Below are 26910 nucleotides of genomic sequence, written 5' to 3'. Positions count from 1 at the left end.
CAGCCTGGGCAGCCACGGTCATGTCTCACATGGCAAGTGTGGCTGCTAAGACACCTGCCCACAACTGCAGCAGCATCACCTCTTCCCACCTCAGAAGGGTTTTGCCCCTGCGGCCCAGCCTAGGATGGCTCCTCTGCACCTGCCCTCAGCAGCACCCATGGGCTGGCCTGGCTCAACCCCGCAGCTTCAACCCCAGCTCCAGCCCAAGATGAAGCCTGCAGATGGTGGGGTCGTGCTGGCTGGATTCTAGCCATGCCCCCTCTACCCCCTGCTGCTGGAGTTGGGAGAGGGTGGATCCTAACAGGGGCTGATCCACCCCAGCCAGGCAGACCCCGGCTGTGGTCCCCAGGGGGAGAGGGGAGGGAGGGGGAATAAACCCTTTGCCTGCCCTTTACCTTAGGGGCCATGATGGATGGCATCTGGCCATGCCCCTGCCCCTGCTCCAGCTAGGGAGCATGATGGCAGGGCCAGCCCTGCTCTCTGCAGCAGACAGGACAGCTGAGCCCAGGGCTGAAAAGGGTGCTCAGATGCTGGGGGACTGTGATTTAATTTAAACCAGAAAAGGGTCTGGGACAAAAATTCCATAAACTGGTTTGACCCAAATCAGTTAAATCTGATACGATATCCCACCAGCTTTATCTTAAACCAGTTTCAGCCATTTTGAAACTGTTTTATGTACACTAAACTTGTGTTTTGTTACAGGTTTTACAAGTTTCTGATCACTTAAACTGGTTTATGTGTAACTTCTCTCCTTAGCCAATGTGCCCTTACACCAGACTCGACAGCAGGGGTGGGCAATTGTTTTAGTTGGAGGACAACTTAATGAGTTTTGGGGACCTGTCAAGGCTGCATCCATCTTTATGTCTCCCTCACCCCCCTTCCCCTTCCCCTTTCCCTTCCCCTTCCCTTTCCTCTTCCTTTCTCTCTCTCTCTTCCTCTGTCTCTCTCACCATCTCTCTCCCTCTCCTTCCCTCCCTCCAGAACCCAGCCAAAGATGTAGTTTACCAGGAGCCCCAGTGCTCAGCTGTGGAACCAGACAAAGAGAAGAGGAGAGAGAGAGAGATGTTGCCACCCATGCAGCAGCTTCTGCCTGGATCCAGGGCTGATTGTGCTGGCAGGCTCCATGTCGGAGTTCCAGGTGGGATCTCCCGCCATGCCTGGAGGGTGGCAGATTAGCTGTGGACTCTGCCAGTAGGTTCTGCATCTGGTGATAATCCAGGCAATGAAACAGCAAAAGGATTTATTATATGGAAGAGAAAAAAAGTGACCAGTTTGGAGGCAGATTACAGAACAGAAAACAAAACAGTTTCACTCTCTTTCCTGACTATGGCACAGTTCTTCAAAGAGTCTAGTGGTATTTTCAGAGACTAGTCTTGGAGTAGGCCAGCTTTGACAGCTGGGGACCAGGATTCTCTCAAGGCGAGGGGAAATCAAAAATAAAACAACAAGCCTTTTACCTAACGGATGATTCCTAAATACTGTTATGTTCTGACTGTATTACCTATTTGTTGGTAAGTTGTAGGGTTCTCCAGAATATTCCTGTCTACCTGAGGAATCTGGGATGACCCCAAGTAATTGCCCCACTCTGGACAATGTTTGCTATTGTGAAGCCAGTGTTTATCTTACAGATGGATTGATACCCCTAATACTTTGACTGTTCATACTAACAATGTGATTGTCTCCCTGTATTGATAGTCCTTCCTGCCCTGTGTCGTGGGAGTCTGAGTTTCTTTGCCAAATACTCTTAAATTTCCCCTTTCTGATAGGCACTCAAGTCCCCTGGCGTGGGCTAGAAAATTCCAGACCAGGTGAACTCTTCATCTTTAAAGAGAGTTGACCTCTTTTTGAAGTTATGGACTTGTGTGACTGGGCCTCAGAAGAGCGGGAAAAGCTCTGTGAGGTAAATAAATTGATACTTATGAAAGAACAACCAACCGTGTGCACTGGCTGAGAGAGCTGTGTGACATATAGAGTGCTGTGTGCAGTGATGAATGAGTGGTCGTTGAAATGATTGATGGATGACTAGTGACTGTGTCTATAACTGCAGATGGATTGAAAGGGCCTGGGTCTCCAGTCTCCTGCTGAGTGTGCTGCACTGTGTGGTGTGGTGTGCCCAAGGGCTGGGGCAGCCAGAGGTCGAGCTGGAGTGTGAGTGACCAAGGAGGGTCACTGCAGTGGCTGTGGTGCATTGTGCCCAAGGGCTGGGGCAGCTAAAAGCCAACATTGAGCCAGGATATTGTACCGAGTGAGGGCAGAGTGGGTATGGGCTGGGGTGACCGATACTCCCTTCTGTATTTCTCTGTGTTCCCTTGTGAGAATGAGTGGTACTGCTGAGTGAGGGAGAGAAAGGCTCCTCTATGGTGCCCTTGCTGTTGTATAGTGGTTCTTGTATTGGTATTCATTGAGCTTGCTAGATGTAAATTGCTTAGTATCACTGAGATTGTTGTTGTTGTATTGAGTTACTATTGTTGATATTTTGCTGTTGTTGATAATATATATAATTAATTACCTCTCTGTTGTTGTGGCCTTAATTCACTAATTAATTACCTAGGGCCAGGGTAATACTCGGCCGTAGACTGAGAGCAGGCTGCCTACCATCCTTTAGTAAGGCAGTGCCCATGGCCGTGCTGATTTACATAAGTGCTTTATTGCTGGCTTCTGCCTCAACATCTCCCCTGTTCATTCAGTAGGTATATTTCTTCTAAAATGTAAATAGCCATTAACTAGTGTGACCCCATTCAATGTCTACTCCCTCACCTGACTGTAACTTTTCAGTTCAGCCATGTTGCAAAATTGCAGAAAAATACACAGCCAGGCTTGATCTCTATATGAAAAAATGATACAAATGAATACAGTTTATCATTAGCTTTACAAATACATCAAATGTTAGGTTAGTTAAATCAACCTTGGGGCAAATATCTCTGACTGAGACACACTAAACCCTCAAATCTTTCCTGCTTTTGGGCTGGGCTTATGACGATAACCATTTCCTTAATCAGTGGAGAGATATAGTTTAATAGTGCCCACCAGGGTTCTGCAATATAATATTTCACTGTCAGTTTATAAACATTCTTTTCTTTCCATTTACCATACTTTTGCTTGGACAAAAACATTCATTTTCCCTCAAATCATTTTACATACTCTCATCTAATCAATGCCATGCATAAAATGAATTCACTCAAATATCTATACAGAGAATGCTGAATTAACATTTCTATAGCATTTAATGAAAGTGGACTCTCATGGCTAAGCTCTCCCACACATAAATTACTTTTACTTGGACTGATTATGTTCATATACAGGTTTTTATTCTTATTCAAAAAGGGTAGTAAGAATAGGAAGGCTTCTGCCTCCAGCTCATATTCATTTCAGCTATTGAGAGCTTCTATGACCTGTATAATAAGTGGAGCATGGTAGGCATGATGGAAACTTGGCACCTAAGACAGGGGCCATCGGGGTTTTTAAATACTGGGGTAAGAATCCTGACCTGGGTGAAGACTAAGTGGAGAACATGAAACACTAGCAATATTTTGCCTTTTTGTTAAGGTTGTTGAGGACAATATGGATAGGATAAATATATTAATTTATCAATTGGGCGATCAGAGCAGTGGATAGGTGCCTACCACTATATTTTTAAAATTAAAAAATCACAAAAATATTCTGCTTATGAACTGGCCAGTTCATGAGGAACATCTCTGTGAAAGCCACATTCAACTCTGCATTGAATGAGTAATTTGATCTGGATGTTACAAATACAATGATCACAAATTATGGGCCCTCATCAGAAAGGAGTGTCTTTCCAGATGAAGGTGGAGGAAATGTATTTCTTTTCTTTGTTGACATCTGAGCTCTTAAAATCAGTAACAAGATCCAATGGAAACTAGAAATTCTGTAATATCACAATAATTAGAATGGAAATACCTTCAACTGTCTATGAGGTCAATGCTTTTGAAATATTTCCCCTCTCCCTGATTTCATTCTGAGCTTGAAACTAAATGCAGCACCAAGACACGTAATAATTCAACTAGCTGGGGAAATTCATGGATTAAACAAGAGAATAGCACTGTACATTTTCAGTCTGAATATGAAGTGCCATTGATAAGCCAAATGCTGTATCAACAGAAAGAAGCACATCTTCAGATGATATTGGCAGCAACATTAAAATCTTCTATATGGATTTCAGGAAAAGGTTGTTAAATCCTCCAAATTGCAGGGAAGAGAAAATGATAGCACACGCCATCATAAACAGTAGGAAATTAATGCCGTTGCTAATGAGGTGTAACTTTCCCTTAAAATGTAGGCTATTTGGCTTGAGGAAACAAAATACAACAAAATTCCTCAAAAAGATCACTTCTTTAATTCTCAAATCAGCAATCCAGTGGCTTTACAGTAGTAAATAAGTTAGTATATGATATGAGCCTTTCTAATTAATTTATTTGCTTCAAGTCATAGCTCATCTTAATACTCTTGCCAAGGTTATATTTCCAGATAGGCTGTCAATTTTGCCATTAACAACACCTGGAATACAGCAATTCCTTTGTTTGATTGATTCACATCTGATTGTTCATTCAGAAACCTTGCTTGAGATCGGTCATTTTTTTTCTCATTCCCCCCTCCATCCCTGACAACTCCCTGTGTGAAACCTGAAATAATTCATGCGTCAGCTACCCAATAAAAAATTATAAACTGTTTTAGTTTCTAATCTAAAGTATATTAGAAGCTGTTCTCTCTTTCTGTCTCCCTTACAAATAGAAAGGGTCAGCCCTAGAACAGAAATAGAGACATAGGCTGCATGACTAACTACATGTCTCAGATTGCGCCAATGTACACGAACTATGTGCCTATCTATCTACAATGTACAGGATCCTGTATTGTCTTCCAACTCTACCAAGCCATATAATAACTATAAAGTTAATGTTTTCTTAAAGTTTTAAATTGTTTATTAAATATAATCTTTTTTAGTTGCAAGTGTTGACACTTGTAGAAAAGAATTGTAGATGGGCTTCTTTTTTGGTGGGGGGAGGGAGTTGTTTGTTGCTTTGTTTCCCCCCCCTCCCACCCCAACTTAACTCTTCCTTTATGCAGAGATACATTGGAATGTAAAAGGTTTGGCTATCCATTTTATTGGGGGTGGGGGGCTGTACAGTTTTGCATTCTTAATAAGGGACATCTCTTTTAAAAGGAAAATGTTGACAGTAGAGGTACCATTCAGCATTTGCACCCAACAAATACTTCATGAAAGGAGCTTTGCTGGATTGACATATTCTATCTTGTAATAGGCACCAAAATCATTTCCTATTGTGCTGATTTATAGTAGTCCATGATAGATGGAATCGTATTGTGAAGCATGCAGCCAGAATAACCTATTTACACCTGCTTCCTTACACTGCTTGAGCTAAGGAATCTAATCTTCAGCTATCAAAGGCAGTACATATCCACTGCATCCAACACACACTGTACTAGTAAGTTGCTCTGTTATTTGTTGAATATAGGTTCTGCCATTTTCTTCTACTACATGCAATACCAGGTGCTCCTTATGTAATATGCTCATTTGACAATCAGAATATTCCCTGATGTGGAGTGGGTGGCTCTACCCCCTCTCAACCTGTCAGGGCTACACTATTAGCCCTGTTAATTTCAAAGTTGCTTTTAGAGGCACAGCACTTTCAGGAAGTATATGAAATGAGCAGCAAACAGCTGGGTAGAGTAAAAATGTAATGAGGATTAATAAGAACTGAAAAGCAAAAGAGTGGGCTGTTCCTACATCAATTAACAGATGAAAAAAAGTTTTAGTGGCTTTAATATTAAAATTTATAGAACTTGGCCTGCTGGAGCTGTAGCAAAGCTCTGTGTCACATCATGCAGAGGTCCATACATTCATTTTTATTAAAAAGACACATTTGTTCACAGAAAGATAGTATAATTATCAAGATCTGTGTGGCTATCTTTTGACTTACACATACAATTTTTAACTAAACCTGTTAAGGTTCTGAGTGCCTTAAGTATGTTTCTTTTAGAGAAAACATTATCTTTGGATGATGGATATAAGCCATGTCTTTGACCCTGATTGCCTATACTTTTTATCATTATTAATATCCTTGACACAATTTTACTCTGTATCCTTTAAAACTGGAATTTACCTTTATGCCCTCTAGGATTAACTAGTTCATCAAGTCTTAATCAGTTTCTCTGAAACAGATGATTTCAGGTTAACGCTTTAACTGTGTGTTGTATTAAATCAGTGGTGCTCTACCTTTTGGCCCTATGGGCCACATAAGCAGCGTGGGGACTGCCTGTAGGCTAAAATACACCCTGGCGCCTTTCCATCTCTCTGCACAATAGAATTGTATCCTAGGCTCCTGGTGCTGCCCCTGTCCAGCCCTTTGTGTGGGGACTGGGTGCAGAATCTGAGACTCCCCACAGGTCTGGAGGCTTGGCAGCAGGGGAGCAGTGCCACCTGCTGCCAAATTTCCCAAACTGTGGGGAGCCGCATGGGTCAGATGGCATAGCAACATGGGCCAGATCTGGCCAATGGGCTGAAGGTTGAACAACCCTGCGTTACACTAATTTAGACATTGTGTTACAAAAAAAGGTATTCAATATTGCTTCAGGCTGCCTTATTTGCATCTAGGCAGGTATAAGCATATCAATGGTAGTAAATTAGTTTAAGGAAAAGGATCATCATAGTTTATTTGTCTGCTGCACTATTAAAAGCGAGTGAGTAGAGTTCATTTTATTTTTTTCACAAGCCATGTTAAGTGCAGTGTTTTAAAACAATGACATATACTGTCATAAAAATACATTCTCTAAAATTAAATTTTAACTTCAGTCCTCAATGCCTTCATAAAACTGTGGACTATTTTAAATCTGACACAGAGAATTGTCCATATCCTGACTTCAGCCATTTGCTGAAAGGGTTAAAAATATTGTAATGCCTATGTCACGACCTGTAAATATACTGAAATTCTGAGGTACATCCCATTCCATTTTAAAGAACATCACGTAGACAACATCAGAAACCTGTTTGAGTATAAATATGTGTTTTACCTGCTTGGTCTTTAAATATTTTTGATACGACGACAGGCACTTTATGCTCAGCACCACCCTGTAAAAAAGGTGCATCAATAATGAAATCTTAATTAACACTTTTATGCCCTAATGATGCTAAAGTTAGAAAGAAAAAATAAAACAAAGGGTTATCCATACCTTTATACTTAAGCCCAAGCCACCAACTGGTTGTCTACGAAGTGTAACAGTTCTGTGCTTTAAAAAATTGTAGAAAAAATAAATTTAGGTGAAAATACAATGTCTAAACATATATATAACATGTATACACTTTAATATGTTAGCTTACACTTAAATAATTACTCATAAGACTTTCACCCCATAAGTCTCAGAGAATGAAATTCCCTCTAAAGAGTTCAAATGTCACAGAAACACATTTAACTGCTTCACATGTTTTTTAAAAAAGGAAACGAAAACGAAACTAAACGAATGCCAAATCCAAAAACTATGTACAGTCCTGAACAGCTATTTGTTCTGGTGTAAGCTTCACCTATACATTTTATTATGCTTTTTCATTGTTATTTTCCTATGTCTAAGATGATACAGACTTTTTCCATGAATATTTGTTCATTTTGTTCTGAGAAATGTTTTCATAGCAAACTCTTAGATGTGTGCACTCATAGCTGGGTTTATTTTCTTTTATTCTTTCAGTTTTTCCTTTTACTTTTCAACTACATACACCTATTTTTCAAATTCCTATCTTGTAACCTGTGACAACTCTCTTACAAAACACATTAAAGACTTCTTGTAGCTGTCTGCTTCTCATGGTTATTTTCTCCAATGCTTCTGCTGAAACACACTCAGGAGATAACATCTTTATAAACATTTTCTATACTAGTCTCTCATGTTTAGTCATAGTGCTCTATATTTGACATTTTGCTCTTGGTAACTGAAATCATAATGGGACTAATATCTTTATTTCATCCCTTGACGAAAGAAAAAGTGGGGGGGAGCACAGTAGTACAGATTTTCTTCTTTAGTGACAAGCTTACCCATTAAGCCACATCTCATCATCCAGAATGCTGACTCTTGGATATTTAATTCTTTCTTACTCTTGTATATTCTCTCTTTTATATTGTTACTTTTAGATTTATATTTGTTACCTGACTGTGACTTTGCTAATACATATGCACAAGTAAATTTAAGTCTTTCAAAACTTTAGTCCAAAGGCCAAACTCTAATCATATTTAACTTCCAGCTTTTTTCTTGTACTTAGCTTAGCATTGTTGCCCTTGATAGTCTCATAAGAATTTCATGCATCACATCCTGATATTACAATGGTAAAGCTAACGTATGTCTACAAAAATACCTTTATCATGGTCTGGGACATTCCAAGGCCGAATCACATGATGGCAGAATATGTTAAAAATACACCTAAAGTTAATAAATAATGGCCTAAGGTACATCTTAACATGTTTCAAATATATATGACTCAACTTCAGATCAAATGGCTCTAGCTTTGGCATAAGTTTGACTCCAGCTCTGAACCTTCTAGTTGACCCATGTCTCCACTGTGTTCTAGACCAATGCTGTGACTCCAAACATTCCTAACCAGTGAGAAATGTCCAGTCAAAATCGGAATATGGAACTTAGATGCATCCGCTCCTGTATTTTCATTTGTGTCTTTAACACTCAGGAAAATTGCTCAGTGGATAACAGGTTGAAACCATCTCTTTTCTCTGAATTTTGTAGAGAGTCAAGACAGAGGGCACTGATACAGGCAAAGAGTTTCATGTTCACAAGAGTGCTGATATATAAATGGCTGAAAACTGGTCAGGTCAGATTAGGTAGACAGTTGACAGTACATAGGGTGAATAGGGAAGATTAGAGGCAATGAAAGGGGTTAATTCCATTGAACTATGACACAGTTATGCATGTGTGCTGTTGTTATGTACTAATAACTTTAGGCTACATGTAAAATGTTATATAAATAATGGACATTTTTCTTTGGGAAACAGATATCTTATGCTGTTGGGCAACAATGGAAGTGAACAGGCAATAATATTAAATAGTAAAGTCACTATGGCACATGAAGGTGAATATTACACACTGTAAATCCAGTCCTCCTGCCCTTCCCAAACCTCTGTTATTATGCCACTTTTTTCATTTTCCCATTTCCAGTGCAATGACTCCTCAACATGCTGCATGGATCCTAATGATCCCCTGGCACTTTCCTTAAGGGAGGACACCATTCAGATGTCTTGGCTCATGTCTTACCTCCCTCCACTTTGTACTGTGTGCCAATTAGCTGCTATATTCACCCTTTAAGTTACCTGTCCTTTGACAATAACAGTAATCATTGGACTCCAAACTATTATCTGCATCATTTTTAACAATTTATGACAGGAAATTAAAACTTTTTTACTGACTTACTCTGCTTTCTAGTCAAATACTATAAGTCTAGACAGACCTTTAAAAGAGCCACACCAAGGATAAGTCTTGTTTACTAATTTTATTGTAAATTCTACTACAGTGTTTCTTCAAGAAGGTGACTATGCATACGCTTAGCTCTGCAAACAAATTAAACCAAAGGAAGAGCTATGGTTGAGAAAATGAATATAAATTCCCTCACCACATTGTAACACTTAATTATCTGATGTTCCAATATATATAGGCTGGAAGGATATCATTAGGAATTTCTCTAAGCTAAAAGGAAACAAAAAGTAATCTACTGATATTTTTCCATGCAATTTATTTATAATTAACATGCATGTGCGTACATCATTGACAGATACATTTCTTAAATGGTAATACTGAGGATAAAATATATATCTTGGAGATGAATAGTATTTAATGTATGCAATTTGCATAATATCTATATTTAGTTTTGCGGCATCTGGCATTTAAATTACTTCAATGTATAGCATGGCTCATTACATAGTTTCAAATATTTATATTAAAGCCAGTTTCAAAAAATTGCTTGCATCCTTTTAAAAATGTCAGCTATTTTAAATAAAATTACAGAAAAAATACAACATTTAAACAATGGGACAAGACTAACCTATACAGAAAAGATGGGCTCTATCTAAATCAGAATGAAACCAGACATTAGCACTAAAAATTAAAAGAGTCATAGAGCAGTTTTTAAACTAAAAAGTGGGGGGAAACCAGCAAGTCCAGAATAGCACACAGGTTAGGTTGATGCAATCCCAAACGGGGGCATCATACAGATTCTATACTGCCTTGAAGAAGATAGTAGAGTAAGAAGTATAACTATAGATAATAGGGGATAAGTCATAACATCTAGACTAGGTACAGACATTCAAAAAGCCCGAGGCAGAATTGATCAGTTACACAGTTTTCTGTAAGTGGCATCGTTTAGACTGGTAGTGAACCGAGCACACATTCCCTTTCTGTGCGGTAGTGCAGGGGAGCATATCTTAGGCTGGATTCTGCCATTTTTAAATTAGTCTATGTTTGCCAAATTTCTGTTCTGTTATGGGTATGGACTGGTTTCTGAACATTTATTTCAGTAAAAGTGTAATGCCTGTACCTAGTCCTAGAGTTCCAGTCAGATAGCACGAGCAGTAACGAGCAGATCAGCAAGTATAAAATTTGTGAGTGCTTCTACACAACTGCCAGAAGCCTGAAAAAAAAGATGGATGAGCTAAAACATCTGGTATTAAATTGTGACTTGGACATAATAGGCATCTCAGAGACTTAGTGGAGGATGATAAGCAATGGGATACTGTTATAATGGTTAAAAACTTCATCAGAATGACTGAGTAGGACATGCAGGTGAAGAAGTGAGTGGCACTGTATGTTAAGATTAGCATACACAGTAATAACATAAAAATCTTGTTTGAAGGGAGAGCTACCATAGAATCGCTGTGGATGGAAATCCCATACTTGAAAAAAACAAATATAGTACAACTCTTGTACTACCAAACACCTGGTCAGGAACATCAATGTCATTATGAAATCAGCAGGGAGATTTGAAAAGCTACTAAAATGGGCTAAGCCATAATAATGGGAGACTTCAACTTTCCTACATGGGTAAACACCACATCATGGCGAGATGTGGAGATAAAATTTCTGGATGTGATAAATGATTGCATTCTGGAACAACTCATTTTGCAACTCACAAAAAGTAAAGCAATTCTAGGCTGAATCCTGAGTAACACACAGGACCTTATTCAAGAGTTACCTTTAGGTGAGACGCTCAGTAACAGCAAACATAACAGTCCACCGTGTCATTATACAACTTTAGGAAGGGAAATGACACAGAAACGAGGAAGCTGCTCAGAAAGAAGCTTAAAGTAGCAGTCAAAAACTTTAAAGGGCTGCAGGCATCTTGAAAGCTGTTTAAAAATACCATCTTAGAGGCTCAGGAAAAATGCATAACTTAAATCAAAAAGGGCACCAAGTGGATTGATAAAACCCTTGCGCAATTTAACAGCAGAGTTAAGGAAGCTATTCAAGGCAAAGAGATGTCCTTTAGAAAATGACAATTGTGCAGAAGTGAGGAAAGTAAGAAAGCTCACAAAACACTAGCAGGTCAAGTGTAAAAGTGAAATAAGGCAGACTAAAAAAGGAATATGAGAGTGTCTAGCAAAAGACACTTAAGTTAATCATAAAAACATTTTTAAATATAACACAAGCAGGAAGCAAACTAGAGAATGAGTGGGAGCATTAGATGATTGCCAGGGTATTAGCACACAACATACTGGGGAAATCCCTATGCCATATGAAACCTTCCTAGTAGATAGGTCTAAAAAGTTGGACCATAATTAAGGTGACAAAAGAAGAAGTTTTAGAGCAGATTAATAAATAAATATTAATAGCACCAGGACCAGATGACATTCACCCAGGAGTTCTGAATGAACTCAAAGGTGAAAGTGCAGAACTGTGTGTAGCCTATCTTTACAAACAGCCTGTGTGCCAGAGAACTGGTGCATCATCAACATAACACCTATCTTCTAAAAGTGTCTCAGAGGTGATTCTAGGAACTACTGACCTCTTCTATCTAGTGTTCACTTCCATTCCTGGCAAGTTGGTAGAAATTATAATAAAGAATAAAATTGGCAGTTGCATGGATAAATATGATCCACTGGGGAAAAGTCAGCATGATTTTTGTAAAGGGAAATTTTGTCTCACCAATCTACTGGATTTTTTAAAGAGTGTTAATAAGCACATGGACAAGGGGGATTCAGTCGACATAATATATCTGGACTTTCAAAAAGCTCTCAATGAGGTCCATTGCCAAAGGCTTTTAAGAAAACTGTTGCCACAGGACTGGAGAGAGGGACCTTTTGTGGGATGAGAGCCGGTTAAAAAATAGAAGCAAAGGGTAGGGTTAACTGTTCACTTTTCTGAATAGACAGAGATCAAAAGTGAGTTTTCGCCAGGTTCAGTACCAGGCCCAATTCGTACAATGTTTTCATCAGTGACATAGAAATCAGATTGTACAGTGAAATCTCCAAGTTTGCAGATGACACCACGTTACTTCAGATAGGCAGATCCAAAACTGGCAAAAAGGATTTGCAGTAAGATCTCACCAAGCAAAATGAGTAAGCAAAAAAATGGTAGCTAAACTTTAAATGATGACAAGTGCAATGTAGTCCACTAAGGGGAAAAAAAAGCCTCAGCTCGATGTACATAATGCTGGGTTCTGAACAAGCTGTTAGAACTCAGGAAAGAGATCTTAGAGTCATTTTAAATAGTTCTTGATACTTCTTGAAAAGATAGTTCTTGAAAAGTAGTAGATAGTTCTTGAAAAGTCAGCAACCAAAAGAACCAACCAAAACAATAAAATTTTGGGTACCATTAAGGAGGGAACAGAAAACAAAATAGAGAATAACATCATGCCATTTTACAAATCCATGGTGCACCCATAACTTGAGTTCTGTGTGTAGTTTTGGTCTCTGCATATTCAAAAGGATGTTAGACTTGGAAAAGGTATAGAGAAGGGCAAACAAAATCATCAGGTGTATAACGCAGACGCCATATGACGAGAGACTAAAAAGCATGAATGGCATGTGCCCCCAGTGGCTGGGAGAACACACCAGTGCTGATGGTGGTGGGAGCCCAGCGTCAGTAAACGCAGAGCTCCTGCAGACGCCGCCAGCACTGTCAGCAGCAGGGGACGGAGGTGGCGAGTGCCAACCAAGGGTCGGCAACCACCCGCAGGCACCAGCAGCAGCAGCAGCAGCCAGTGGCGATTGTGGACCACCCACAGATGCTGCTGGTGATGTCAGCAGTGGGGTGGTGAGTGGCGACCACCCACAAGAGCCACTGACAGTGTTGGCAGCACCTTTTTTCAGGGGGTGCACCGCCACGCTCAGGGGCTGCTCATGTACCCACGTGCACCCCTACGCATTGCCCCTGCTAAAAGGGCTACGAAACTTCAATTTGGAAAAGAGAAGGCTAATGGGGGATGCAATATAGATTTAGTAAAACCATGATCGGTGCAGGCAAAGTGAACAAGGAATTGTTACGAACCAAGTCCTACAATGCTAGAACTATGGGGGCACCCACTGAAAACAGTAGGACAGATTAACACCCCCCCCCCCACTCAGACTGGCTCCTGGGGCCTGGTGCTACCTTCTGGCCCTGTACACTAGGATTGGATGCCCGATTAGGGGACCAGGACCCAGGGCTCCACACAGGTACAGAAATTTTGCAGCAGGGGAGCATTGACACTGCTCCCCTGCTGCCAACCTTCTGTTCTGTGGGGCACCATGTGGGCTGGATGACATGATGATGTAGGCCAGATCTGGCCTGTGGGCTCAGTGTTGAGCATCCCTTTTCTCAATTTGTCTGGTTCAGGGATCTCCCTCTAGCATCCACTTCTGCCACCTTCACAAACAGGATAATGGACTAGATAGATCATTGGTCTGATCTAGTAGGGCGCTTCTTGTGTTGTTACGTTCTTAAGGTTGTAAAGTCAATAATTCAAAAGTTGGGAATCTCCATAATTCAGATTGTTTAAGCTAACTTTTAATCAGTCTGCCTGGTCTATGTACTATGATGTGGTATTTTAATCACAAGTTCACATACCAACTTTTCCAATAGGGCCTCACCTCACTTAATACAGAGGATAATGAGTCTTCTTTGAAAGAACAGCTATTCAATATTGATTGCAAATAACTCCTGGATCACTGAGGAAGTTCCAAAGGACTGGATGGAGTTAAAGCTGAGTCGATAGTGAAAAAAGCAAATGTAACTACTCAGGATATTATAAGCCTGTTAGATGGACATTGATCTTGAGAAAAATAATGGAATAGCCAATATAGGACTCAATTAATAAAGAATTAAAGAAGCATCAAATGCTTAATGGCTTTATGGAAAACAGATCTTTTCAAACGAACATATTTTTTAATGCAATTACAAGTTTGGTCAATAAAGGTAACAGTGTTGATTTAACATACTTTGGGTGTGGATACAAAAGACAGTGACTACAAATTTTGCTCTGTATTAAATTTACCCTTTTGTAAGTAATGGACATGCAATTTGCTTTCTCAAGCTAGCTGTGTGCAGTAATTGCTATTACAGCATCTGGCCATTAGATGGGTATCATGGGATGGTCAAGTGCTAGGGCAGTTTTTCAATGTTTTTTAGATTCAAGGCAGCCCACAGAAAATGCCAGTTCTTAGTTTTCAATTATTTTTTTGACTAAAGAAAAATAGAGCAAGTCTTCTGCTGCAAAGATTGTTTTTAATACTATGGATTCCTATTTGAAATCTCGCCATGTCCAGACAAGCGCAGATGTGCAATAGGGCTGTGCAAAGCTTCAGTCACTGATTCGATTCAGTGGAGATTTGGCCCGATTTGGTGGCTGAATCTCTGAATCCAAATTGAATCAGGAGACCCCTTAATCTCTCTGAATCAAATCAGAACCCTCCAAATGGATTCGCAGAGATTCGGAAAGATCTGATGATTCAGATATAGACATAGCTTTATATGTTTTTTCTACATACCTCAAGGTACCAGGCAGCTTGTGAATGCTGTGATGCTGGGGCAGATGGAGTGTCCCACAGGAGCATGGGAGGGTCCCCAGCACACTTGGCAGCAGACCCAGAAGTGGACCAAAAGCACTTTCGGTCCACTTCTGGGTATGCTGGGGAGCACACAGCCCCCCCCAATGCCCTCCTGGCTCAGTGGCTGGTGCCTCCTGGATCTGGGGAGGCACCCAGGGTAATAGGATAATATCAAATAGGAGTATGGAAGTTATATATACCCAGATACACACACACACACATCGCAATGTAACAATGAGATTAATTAACAACTGACATAATGGACATATCTACATGCCCGCAATTATTGCACAGGAACTGAAATTACTGCACAGCATAGGTGCATATCTACACATGCATCACAATATTGCACAATAAATTTGATGACTTATGCTGACTTGAGCATAAATTTGATACCTGATTATTGAATTTATCAAATTTATGTCCACATAGTTACTGCACAGTAGAGCACAAGTAGACACTTTACTGTGCAGTAACATTGTGTGTGTGGACTGACTTGAGACTAATTTTAGTCCCAAGTTAGTCTACACACAGCATTAATGCACTTTAACGCCTGCACAGGTAGATGACTAATGTGCAGTAAATTTACCACTTAACGTGCAGAAACTTACAGCTTAGTATATCTAAGCTACCATAAATGCAAGTGTAGACACACCCAATGTATACTGGGTGTGGTGATGTTTACATTATTGGAAAGTTTAAATTAAGATACAATATTTTTCTAATGTTGTGCTTATCAAATGTCTTTGAATCACGGTATCCCTTGTAAAATGCCAGCTCTGAATTTTCACTATCTTTTTTACTACAGAAAAAATAAGAGCAATCAATCCTGTTATAAAGAATTTGGAGAGACCACAATGGGTCAAACTGTTCTTAACACTATGTACAGTGTTAACATCCTGTGCCACCCTTTCAAGTATCTCAGTGCACCCCAGGGTGCCACAACACCTGTCTGTTTTAATGAATATTTCAAACAAGAATTATTTCAGAAAAGCACTGTGGCAGCATTATATAAGTAAGCTCGGCAGAATTTGATTTTTATTTGTAATAGTTTTCATGGCTAAAATTTATGTTTATTGTTAAGCATTTATTTCAATATTTATAGATTTAAATTTTTAGGATAGCACAAAATTAGGGGTGTGGGGGTACACCCATGCATGGATGCACATATACATACACATGTGCACAAAGACATTCACAGAGACACACACACAAATACATTCCTGCTTCCTCCTCCAGCCGTGGTACACAGCAGGCACAGGGGAAGTTGCTGTGCCACTGAGCTGTTAGCCCACTGCCCGGCCCCCATGCTGCCCAGTGCCACCGAGCTCAGCACCGGCTTTCCTTTGTCCCATGGTGGTTGCTGTCCACTGCCGTCCCCCTCCCTTCCCCCACTCCCCAGAAAGGAAACCTCCAGCTGCTGTAGCAGCATCTGCTCCCTACAGCCAGCATCTTGCTCTGCCCACCAGCTCCCACCAGAGTTTGCAAGGGAGGACCTGACAGGCTAACACCCTGCAGACACCAAGCTGGGGAGGCGGGGTGGGGACAGACACGCTGCCCAGCCCACCCCCTGCTTCCAGCCGCTGCTTTGCAGAAGCCTGCCTGTGTGCTGCAGCACCAGCCTATTTTTACATCCCTTTTTAATAAATGTCAGTTATTAATGATGGAAATATTTTTTAGCCAGTCTGTGAGCATGCCACAAGTTATGTGCAAAGTGAAATACTGCCATTTAAATAATCATCCACTGCCATTGCCTGTTGTCAGTGAAGCACACAAGCACCAGGATGCTTATTATGATCATAGAAAAGTAGGGCTGGAAGGGACCTCATGAGATCATATAGTTCAGCCTGCTGCTCAAGGCAGTATCACCCCTGACTAAATCATCCCAGCCAAGTGTCTGTCCAACCTGCTCTTGAAAAATACAAGGGAAGGTGATTCCACAACTTTTCCCCATAGACTGTTCCACTGCTTAATTACTCTCATAGTTAGAAATGTTCCTCCTAATCTCCAACCTAAATTTCCTTTGCTGCAGTTCGAGGTCATTGCTTCTATTCATCTCTCCTATGGGAATAGAGAAAAGTCCATCTCCATCAGTTATATACTTGGTCTTCAGATATTTAAAGACTGTTATCAAATCCACACTCAGTTTTTTCTTCTCCAGACTGAATAACTAGGGATCACTGTAATTCTGGCTTCAAATAAGTTCAGGGAAAAGCCCAGAATTTATCATTTCCCCTGAAGCCCAGAAAAACTGTAATTTAGCCAGAAATGGCTTGAAACTGTAAGGGAGAGGGAGAGCAGGGGAAAAGGTTAAAAATAAATAAATAAATAAATAGCTTACAGCAGCACAGAAGAAAGGCAACAGAGCCCCTGAAACACTGGGAAGCCCCAGGTGTTTCCAGGGCAGCCAGTACAGGCTGAGCCCTGCGTGGGACTCAGCCAATCGGATTGTTTAATTCCTTGCTCTGGTGGAGAGTTTAAAAGCCTTCCCCAGAGTGGAGTAGGTAAGTTAGGGGCTGTGGAAATAGGCGAGGTGCCTTCCCCCTTACAGCCAGATACGGGGCACAGGCTACCCCCACCACAGGGGTTTCCCCCCACCTGGCATGGGTCTCCCAAGCCCCACTTTGTTTTACTACCACGCAAAAAGCGGAATTTCCCCCTCCCCTTCTCTGCATGGCAGGGCAGAGCAGGGTTTGTGAGACCCATGCTGTTGGCCTAAAAATGGTATTTAAAAGTTTTTTTGGGGGAATTGTCTTATAGGTATAGATATAAATATTATAATGGTCCAGGATGTTCAGCAGGGGTTAACTGATTTCTAAAGAGCTTGGGTCTCAGTCACACAAGTTCACAGCCTTCAAGCCAGATAGACTGTCCAACACAACAAGGCCAACAGATGGACACGTAAGTCTGGAAACTGGGAACATGTACCATACTGCTCCATAACACGAGATAAGTGGTACCAACCAACAAGGCCCCAGAACCGGGGGTGGGGAGGGGGGAGATTCTGAGTTCAGGTTTTGGGAGAACAGACCAAATTAGGAGAAGGCGCAGAAAGACCAAATTAGTATAAGTTAGGGCTGTGTGAAGCTTCAGGTGCTGATTCAATTCAGAGGAGGTTTGGCCCGATTCGATTTTTTGTTTTGTTTAGTTTAGACACTGTCTCTCACCCCATTCTCTTTAAAAAACTAGGAGACTATGGTGTCGATACCTACACAGTCAGGTGGGTCACTAATTGGCTGGAGGGCCACACCCAGAGAGTGGTGGTGGACGGGTCTTATTTGCCCTGGAGGGATGTGGGCAGTGGGGTTCCGCAGGGCTTGGTCGTCAGGCCCGCACCGTTCAACATCTTCATCAGTGACTTGGACAAGAGGGTAAAAAGCACCCTGTTCAAATTTGCAGATGACACTGAGATGTGGGAGAAGTGGGCATGCTAGAAGGGAAGAATAGGCTGCAATCAAACCTGGACAGGTTATAGGGATGGGAGGATGAGAACAGGATGGATTTCAACACTGACAAGTGCAAGGTGCTGCACCTGGGGAGAAAGAACCAGCAGCATACCCACAGGCTGGGGAACTCCCTTCTCATCAGTGCAGAGGCAGAAAAGGATCTTGGAGTTATTATTAATGCCAAAATGAACATGGTCTGACACTGTGGGGACGCAGTCAGGAAGGCCAACCATACCCTGTCAGGCATCCACAGATGCATCTTGAGCAGGTCCAAGGAAGTGATCCTCCCCCTCTATGCGGCACTGGTCAGGCCGCAGCTGGAGTACTGTGTCCAGCTCTGGGCGCCGCACTTCAGGAGGATGTGGACAACGTGGAGAGGGTCCAGAGGAGGGCCACCTGTATGATCAGAGGTGAGCAGGGCAGGCCCTACAAGGAGAGGCTAAGGGACCTGAACCTGTTCAGCTTCCACAAGAGAAGGCTGAGGGGGATCTAGTGGCCATTTACATACTAGTCAGGGGGGACCAGCAGGCATTCGGGGAGTCCCTGTTCCCCCAAGCACTACCAGGAGTGACTAGAAATAACGGTCACAAGCTGGCAGAGGGTAGATTCAGGCTAGACATCAGGAGGCGCTACTTCACTGTCAGGGCAGCTAGGATCTGGAACAAACTTCCAAGAGAAATGGTGCTGGCTTCTACCCTGGGGGTCTTTAAAAGGAGGCTGGATGAACACCATGCTGGGTTCGTTTGACCCCAGTATTCTTTTCTGCCATGGCAGGGGGTCAGACTTGATGATCTGCTCAGGTCCCTTCCAACCCTACCAACTATGAAACTATGACAACACAGAGAGGCCAACCAGAGATATTCATGGATCAAGAGTCATCAGGAGGGAAGGAGAATACAAAAACAGAGACTTGAGAGCAACAGAAGGTCCCTCTCTATCCCTCCTTATCGTCCTCTGCCTGGGTCCTTCCCTCTCTCTCCTCCTCCCTGAGAGAGTCCCCATCCTTGTCCCTGGGAAGGGTCCAAATGTCTGCCAAAATGAATCAGGGATCGAAGTTTCGCACAGCCCTGCTAAGCATACACTCAGTCCTGTCATTAACAGACATTTTAACTACATTGAATCCACTAAAGACCCCTGGGGACCCTACTTGATACCTCCTCCCACCTAGACATTGAGTTATTGATGATATAACCTGTTGTGTATTCACTTTACAGTACTTTCATCATGTTTGCATTTCCTTAGCTTGTAAATGAGAATGTCATGGAAGACCATGCCAGAAGCCACTCTAAAGTGTAGGTACACCAAATTCATATGTGGCACATTGTATTCATACTACTGAAGCACCCACAGGGCAAAATCCTCCAGCTAACACTGACACGCAACTCCCGCCCCTTCAATCCCTTCACCTGCCCTGATCTGCTGCTCTGACAATCATTGGTCTCACTATGATTTTCAACTTCTCCCTGATCTGCTACTCCATCTCCCCACCTCCACGCAAAATCTTCCATGTGCCAAACGGACCAGATGCCAACATCACTTGTGGCACATGTGCCCCAAGATAATTTAGTGATAATCCACTAGTAGCTATCACAACAGTCCCTTCTGGCTTTAAAACTGATGAGTATTTCCTTTTTTGCTTTTCATTTAGTATGAAGATCTGTGTTTATCATTCACCAGAAAAATATAGGATTCTGCTCTGAATATGAAATTATTAGCTTCCTTATGGTCTTTTTTTGGCATTAATAACCAAAGCAACTAAATCCACAAATACAAATTAATTCATTTTCACAAAACCAATGAGATGAATGGGTCATTTTACAGACCAGTAACTGAGGCACAGAAATTAAGGTAAAAAAGGATCCATAAATTCCAGGTGCCTGTCTTGAAATGCCCATAAACTGTTTTGGTTTTTTTTCCGTTTGTTTGTTTGCTTGCTTGTTGTTTTTTTTTTTTTGGTGTCCCACCCACCTACCCCCCCAAGGTTTATAATATTTTATAACATTTTAGTTGTTCATTGCAAAGTTTCCATTGAATTCAGTGGCAGTGGTGAACGCTCAGTGCTTCTGCAAATCAGATCCTAACTCAGGCAGAAAATGACAAATATGAAATCAGTGATAACTACTAAAAGACCAGCATTATATTAGAGATCTGCAGCAGAAGCTACAGTGAAATAAAGTTCTTCTCATTGGCACTAGGCCTTAATCTTTAGAACTTTTCTTCCTGCAGTTTTTACCTCATGTGCTGCTTGTCTTCCAGCTTTTGCAGGGATTTCACAACCTCTTCAAGAGAACAGGGATTCACCCTGTAGCATGGTCCATTCTCTACTCATCTCTAATTTATTTTGTTCCAGTCTTGTCCCCTCCATCACACTGGTGTCAGTCTCTTAGATTTCTGCCTCGGTGTTGTATCTATTTGGATTCCTGTGAGTCTACTTCCTTCTCCTCTATACCACCTAGGAACACTGAGAGCACAGGACAATCTCCTTGATAACAAGTCTACTGGCACCGCAAGAGTCTCTGGTACTACCAGAACTTAATCTAAAAAGCTCAGACACAAGAAAGCCCAAATCCAGATTTTGAATTTGTAAGCACTTTTTAAAAAGAAAATAAATGCATTTTTGGCTTACATCCCTACAAACATCAGCCATTTCAAAATATACATGTAAAATAAAATACAGTATGGTAACATTACTTTTACTTAGAATGTGCTCATGCTCAAAATCTGCCAGATGCTTCCTAAATACTGAGGACACACGGTTTGTACTTTGTGGATTGATCAGCGTTTTCCTCCTAATAAGAAATAACCAAAGGCTGTGTCAAGTGGCCCATTAAGCTAGCATTAAGCGCACAGTTTCTGTAGCCAACAGCACACAAGGGATTTATGTGCTATGTTCATAATTTCTTCCTCAGTCTGAAAGACTCCATACCTGTTTAGAGCTGAGATCAATATCTGGCAAAATCTAAAGTCTCAAACTCGTGTTTCTGGAACAAGACAACATTTCACCTCGGCCACTGAGCACTTTTCCTCACAATAAAACCTCCAGATAATGTTGCATCTCTGGGTTGTGCCATGGATATAACACTAGTATTGTGCTAGTTAGAAAATCATTTCCCCAGACATATAGTATATAAAAGGGCAGCATTTTGCAGACATATTTTTACTTCTGTGATCCAAAGGTTTGTCTGAAAGTAGGTTTCTAAAAGCTAATCTCAATAATAACCCTATCTGGCTCAGCAGGTATTAGCCATGTGCTGGAGTGACTTCTGATAACAGAACCCTTGGTTTATGAATTCCATGTTATTGTCTCTACTCTTTTCTCCAAGATATCAACTCCTGTAGTTTTAAAGCAGCTAAGACTAACTGCTGACCAGCACCAAGATAGTTACATCATCCCTTAATCTTTATATAAAAATATGGGTTAAAAACTTAACAGACAGGCTTCAGTATGGTTGAATGAGTTCTGAAAGCAGGAATTCCTACATTCATGATTTGCTATGAATCTAGGCTAAACAGAGCATGGATTTCCATTTTTAAAATTATAGAACACAGTTTAAAACACACACACATACACACACACTTCCAAAGATCCACATTCAAATTAAGATGTCACATTCATAACATTGTAGGAGACTGGTTTCAAACTGAAATACAGCTTGCAGATACATTAGGCTTAAGATGTGTGATGAGTAACACTTTAAAGTATTGGTTTAAAAGTTAATTACTAAACATAGATTTGGGATCTATAATTTTATATAGTATCCATAACAAGGTTTGCCTAACTATTGAGTATTTGAAGCTCAGAAACTGTTTACAATTATTACATTTAGTCAGTTTTTAAACTTTCCTTAATTTTCCTTTTAAAATGTAAGATCATTTTTATAGAAATTTCTGACATTTCTATAAAATATTGAGAGAAAAACCTGCACAGACTGAAACAGCCTGCTTCAGCACATGGCTCCGAAATAAAATTCTGTTCCCAAATTTCATGGCAAAACAACTCTGAAATCCTGTTCTCCCCATTACGTTACATGTGTATCATATAGGAGGGTCTGTTCTCCCCATTGCATTCCATTGGTTGGTTGGGATGGAGTTTTAAAGTTCTGAGGTGTTGTTTGGGGAATGTGGTCCTGCCATATTTTGTATGTGACATTTAAATCTAATGAGTAAATAAAGAAATGGTAACTTCGCAAGCAAGAGGGTGAAGGAAGGCAATCTTGGTAAAAACAAATAAAAATATATTAACCTCCCCCATCATATTCCATCCTTTAGCTGGCTGTTTTGGTATAGATTTACTTCTTAAAATAATTCAGTGATTATATGAATGGATTAAGTATGTTGTGTAGGTATTATAGGGCTTGCTCATGCTGCCCTATGTTCATCTGCCTACAGGTGGTGACAGGGTAGACCTTGGCTCTGGACCCCCAGGTCTGCCAGGGAGTGGATCTTACATTTTTCTCGTCTGCCACAATTTTGATGACCTATATATTCCCAGGAGGCAATGTCCACAATGATCCTGCCTGGTCTTGATCCCTGCATCTCCAGTGGGGCTCCAAACCTCCCCTTTGCCCCCGCCTAGCCTCTCCAGATGGTGTTTTATGATGTTCTTCCACAGCCAGGTTGCAGTGCTGCCTGCTGTAATCTTCTCTGCACCCCAGGGTGTCCTAGTGCATCTTGTGGGTACACCTTTCCAGGGTCTGGTCTTGGCCTGCGCTCAACAAAATTGAAATAGACAGCAAAAAAAAAAAAAAAATCACAGAAAAAAAACCTCAGCTGCTTCTCAGCCTTCTTGTCAGGCTCTCGCAATGTCTTGCAAAAAAAATCCAATCCCTTACTCCATACTCTGCTGTGTGCTAGCCTGCCCTACACCCCTATGAATGTATACAGTCTTTTTGGGGTCTCCCTCTTGTGCAGGAAGGCTCTACCTGTGACTGTAGATCTTTCCCTTCCAGCCCTCCTCCAGATCCTCTGTCAGAAAAACTCCAGTCTGGAGATTCTCTCTGGCCTCGTGGGCTCCCTTGCTCTGAATCCTCAGCTGTGACTCCACTCCAGAGATTCCCACTAGCCACTTGTTGGCAGGCCTTTGGCTGCCTCAGGGTCACTCCCACAGGAGTGTTCCTCAGGCTGGCTCTGCAGTTTCTGCCTGCTGAGATGCTCATCTGCTCCTCTCTCCCCGCGGCCTGCAGGGAACTGACCCCTCTCTGCCCCTCTCTGGGGCCAGAAATACTTTTGACTGGCCTTCCTCCACCAATCCTGAGTGAGATGCTGCTCTGGAAATCGGGTGGGTATTTTTCTTCCTTTCTGGGCTGCAGCTGCAGCCCTACCAGCCCTCCATGCTGCAAGTTCTGTCTCACTCCTTCACATGCATGTAGTGGGTTGTCAATTTGCACCACAGAGTCTATATTTTCCCTGAGGCAAACCTGCCCCACAGGACACAACCTAAACCATAAAGCAAACACCAAGTACAAAACAATAAAGAGTTAACCAAAGCCCTGTGGTCTCTTCCCAGACCCTGAGAGAGAGCCCTGGGTCTTGATGCTGCCACCTCTAGCCTCACAAACTTCCCTCTCTCACAGCAACCTTTCTTGGAAGCTTTTAACTTCTTCTGGGACAGCTAATGATCCTCATTAGGTGGCCCACTACTCCTAGGTAAGCATGTAATCTCTTTGTCACCACCTATAGCTGGGGTGTAGCTCCTGAGACATACACCTTGCTACATTAAGTTTGAAGCCAAGGTGAAGCAGACATGACTGTACTGGCCTTTTGCATAAAGAACTGCAGAATTCACTACATGATGGCAATTTCATTTCACTATGAACTTAGAAAGCTCTTTAGAAAGTGCTGATAATTGCTCTTCTGACAAGAAAAAAGACAAAAGCCAAACTGAAATTAACAGTATTCTTGATTTTCAACTATTTTCTCTTAAAAATCATATCCCTTAGTAATATCTTCATATTTATTCAAGCCTCCCTTTATAGAGCATCTCAGAATGCTTAATGTGTCTACTGGGGTGTACTTGGTAGCCATGTTGGTCTGAGACAAAAAGACGTACACAAAAAAACTACAGTTCTTGGTTCCAAAATGATATCTTTTTTATTAGCCTTATGTGTCTGCTGTAATTTTGTGTTTTTCACTTTCTGTGTAGCAGGGGCATGGCCCTCTATCTAGGATCTCTTGAGTGTATATTAACAACTATTTAATACAGGATGTTTGCTGTTATGGTCCCCCTACTTGACCTGAGGCAGGTTAGGGTGTTATGTCTTGTGTGTATCAGGATAGATGGTAGTTTTACTAAAAGGTTAGATTATGGATTTTTATAGGATGGTTTTGTTTGGGATGATGCTGCCTCAGGCAGAGGGGTGGAATAGATGATGTATCTAGGGTCATTCCTTCTCTACTCTTCTATGATTCTATGAATAACAACCCTCAATAAAATTTTAGGGAGGGTTAGATAGGCAAACTGCTTCTAATTAAATTTAGGACTTGGTTAAAACAATATGAAACATTCTACTCTAAGGGATTTTTGTGTAGGTGTAAGGAACTCAGTTGTACCTTTTCATCCAAAGACACACACACAGGGCTCCTGCTTTTTCAGCATCTCCTGTTTTAGATAGCAAAAATATGTATTATAGACAAGAATATCAGCAACAGCAAGAAAGGGCAATTTAGCTGTTGAAATATAAGACAATTCCATATAGTTGTTGTCATCTACAGGTTTGCAAAAGACTTTACTTCAAATTATTCTGAGACCAGGGATAACTTCACCATAGTATTACAGAGCTGGATCTTTAATTTGAAGTGTGATTTCAGATCAAGGACCTTTAAGTAAACTCCTAACTGGCATTAAGCATAAATCAGGAAGATTTTTGGTGCTTGATTTTTTTTAAATTGTGCTGTTTTGGCTTAGGTGTAAAATGTTTTAAAACAAAATGTAAATATTTTCTCCAAATTTGTTCTTGGAGAGGTCCAAATAGTGTTGCTACACTATTAGTAAACAGCAGTTTAGCAAGGTCAATGAAGAGAGGTTTTTTTGTTTGTTTCTTAATATTGAAGAGCAGTTGAATTTACAAGAGAAAAGTTTGGACTTCAGATTAAGTAGTCTAATTTTGATACCTAGAAAGATTATGGGTCATGCCATTGGGGAATCTATAAACATCTAGAGAACAGCAATATGATCAGGAATAGCCAACATGGATTTATGAAGAACAAATCAGGCTTGACCATCCTGATTTCTTGCTGTGAAAAAGTGATAAGCTTTGTAGATAGTAGAGATCAGCCGATACGACACACTTCAATTTTAACAGCTTTTCAACCATGTTTCCCATGACATACGAATTAGTAAAGTAGGGAAATACAGCCTAGATAAGTGGTACTCAAGTTTTGGCTCCATGGTCCAGATGAGCAGTGCAGACCAGTCCGTGGGCCAGAACAAGCTCTGTGCACCAGGATTTGGCCCTGGTGCCCAGCACTTCCCCCTTCCTGCCCCATGTGCCAGGATCAGACTCTGGGTTCTGGTACCACCCCCATGAGCCAGGATTTGGCCCTAGGGGTTTGAAATTGGCCACTCCTGTCCCTCATAGGTGGGGATTGGGCCCTGGAGCCAGATGCCACCCCTGTCCATTCATGAGTCCAGTATTGTTCAGTAACTTCAGCAATGACATGAAGGATCAAATATAATGCACAGACTTGTAGAAGATACAAGCTGCTCACACTTTGTAGAACAGAATGAAGATTCACAGATTGTTCTTCAGTAAATCCTGCACACAGGATGGAACAAAGCAAATGTAAAATACAAATGAGGGGGGTATGACTGCCTAGACTATAGGACTATAGAAAAGAAACTGGTAGTTACAGTAGACTGTAAGCCGAATGAGTCAACTAGCAAATTGCCAGTCAAGAATGATGGGGGGCAGGGGAAATAGATTGTTTTCTGTAGCTACAGGGACAAAATCAGTAGTAAGTCTTAAACTGCAACAAAGGATATTCAGACGGGATATTAGGAAGCACTTTCTAATTATGAGGATGGTAAAACACTGGAACAGTTTACCTAAAGGGGTTGTGGCGTATCCATTCTTGGAAGTTAGGCAAACACTTGGATGAGGTCATTTTAGACAGGGATGATCCTGCCTTTATCAGGGGGTTGGGCAAGTTCAGACACCTTCCAGACCTATTTATCAATGATTCTATGTATGCTTTTATAGTACTGCCTAGTATCTACTGCCAAGGCAGGTTCTATTTTGTCTGGCAACATGAAACAAAAAAGAAATAAACAACTTACCGCCAGTGTAAATTTGCAATTTAACCTTGTTTCAAACCAATAAATTATGCCTTGCTTAAGAAACTTGGCATGACTATGTCCTGAAATTTCATGGGTTCAGACAGCTATGTAAGTCTAGAAGGGACCTTCTTCATCATCAAAAGCA

General features: G+C 41.2%; 1 protein-coding gene across 1 annotated transcript in view; it reads right to left on the bottom strand.

Annotated features, from left to right (window-relative positions):
* SNTG2 (syntrophin gamma 2) overlaps positions 1 to 26910 on the bottom strand; it is a 432116-nt gene that overhangs the window by 394588 nt on the left and 10618 nt on the right. Inside the window, exons 2-3 of the mRNA XM_019520636.1 lie at positions 7207 to 7263; positions 7048 to 7105 (exon numbers count right to left, since the gene is read on the bottom strand). Coding sequence (XP_019376181.1) covers positions 7048 to 7105; positions 7207 to 7263 — 115 coding nt within the window. The remainder of the gene's footprint in view (positions 1 to 7047; positions 7106 to 7206; positions 7264 to 26910) is intronic.

The sequence above is a fragment of the Gavialis gangeticus genome, unplaced genomic scaffold (assembly GCF_001723915.1).
Source record: "Gavialis gangeticus isolate Ggan-Ray unplaced genomic scaffold, GavGan_comp1, whole genome shotgun sequence".
Taxonomy (NCBI): Eukaryota; Metazoa; Chordata; order Crocodylia; family Gavialidae; genus Gavialis; species Gavialis gangeticus.
Note: the sequence above shows the minus strand (reverse complement) of the source record. Positions and strands in the feature narration are given on the sequence as shown.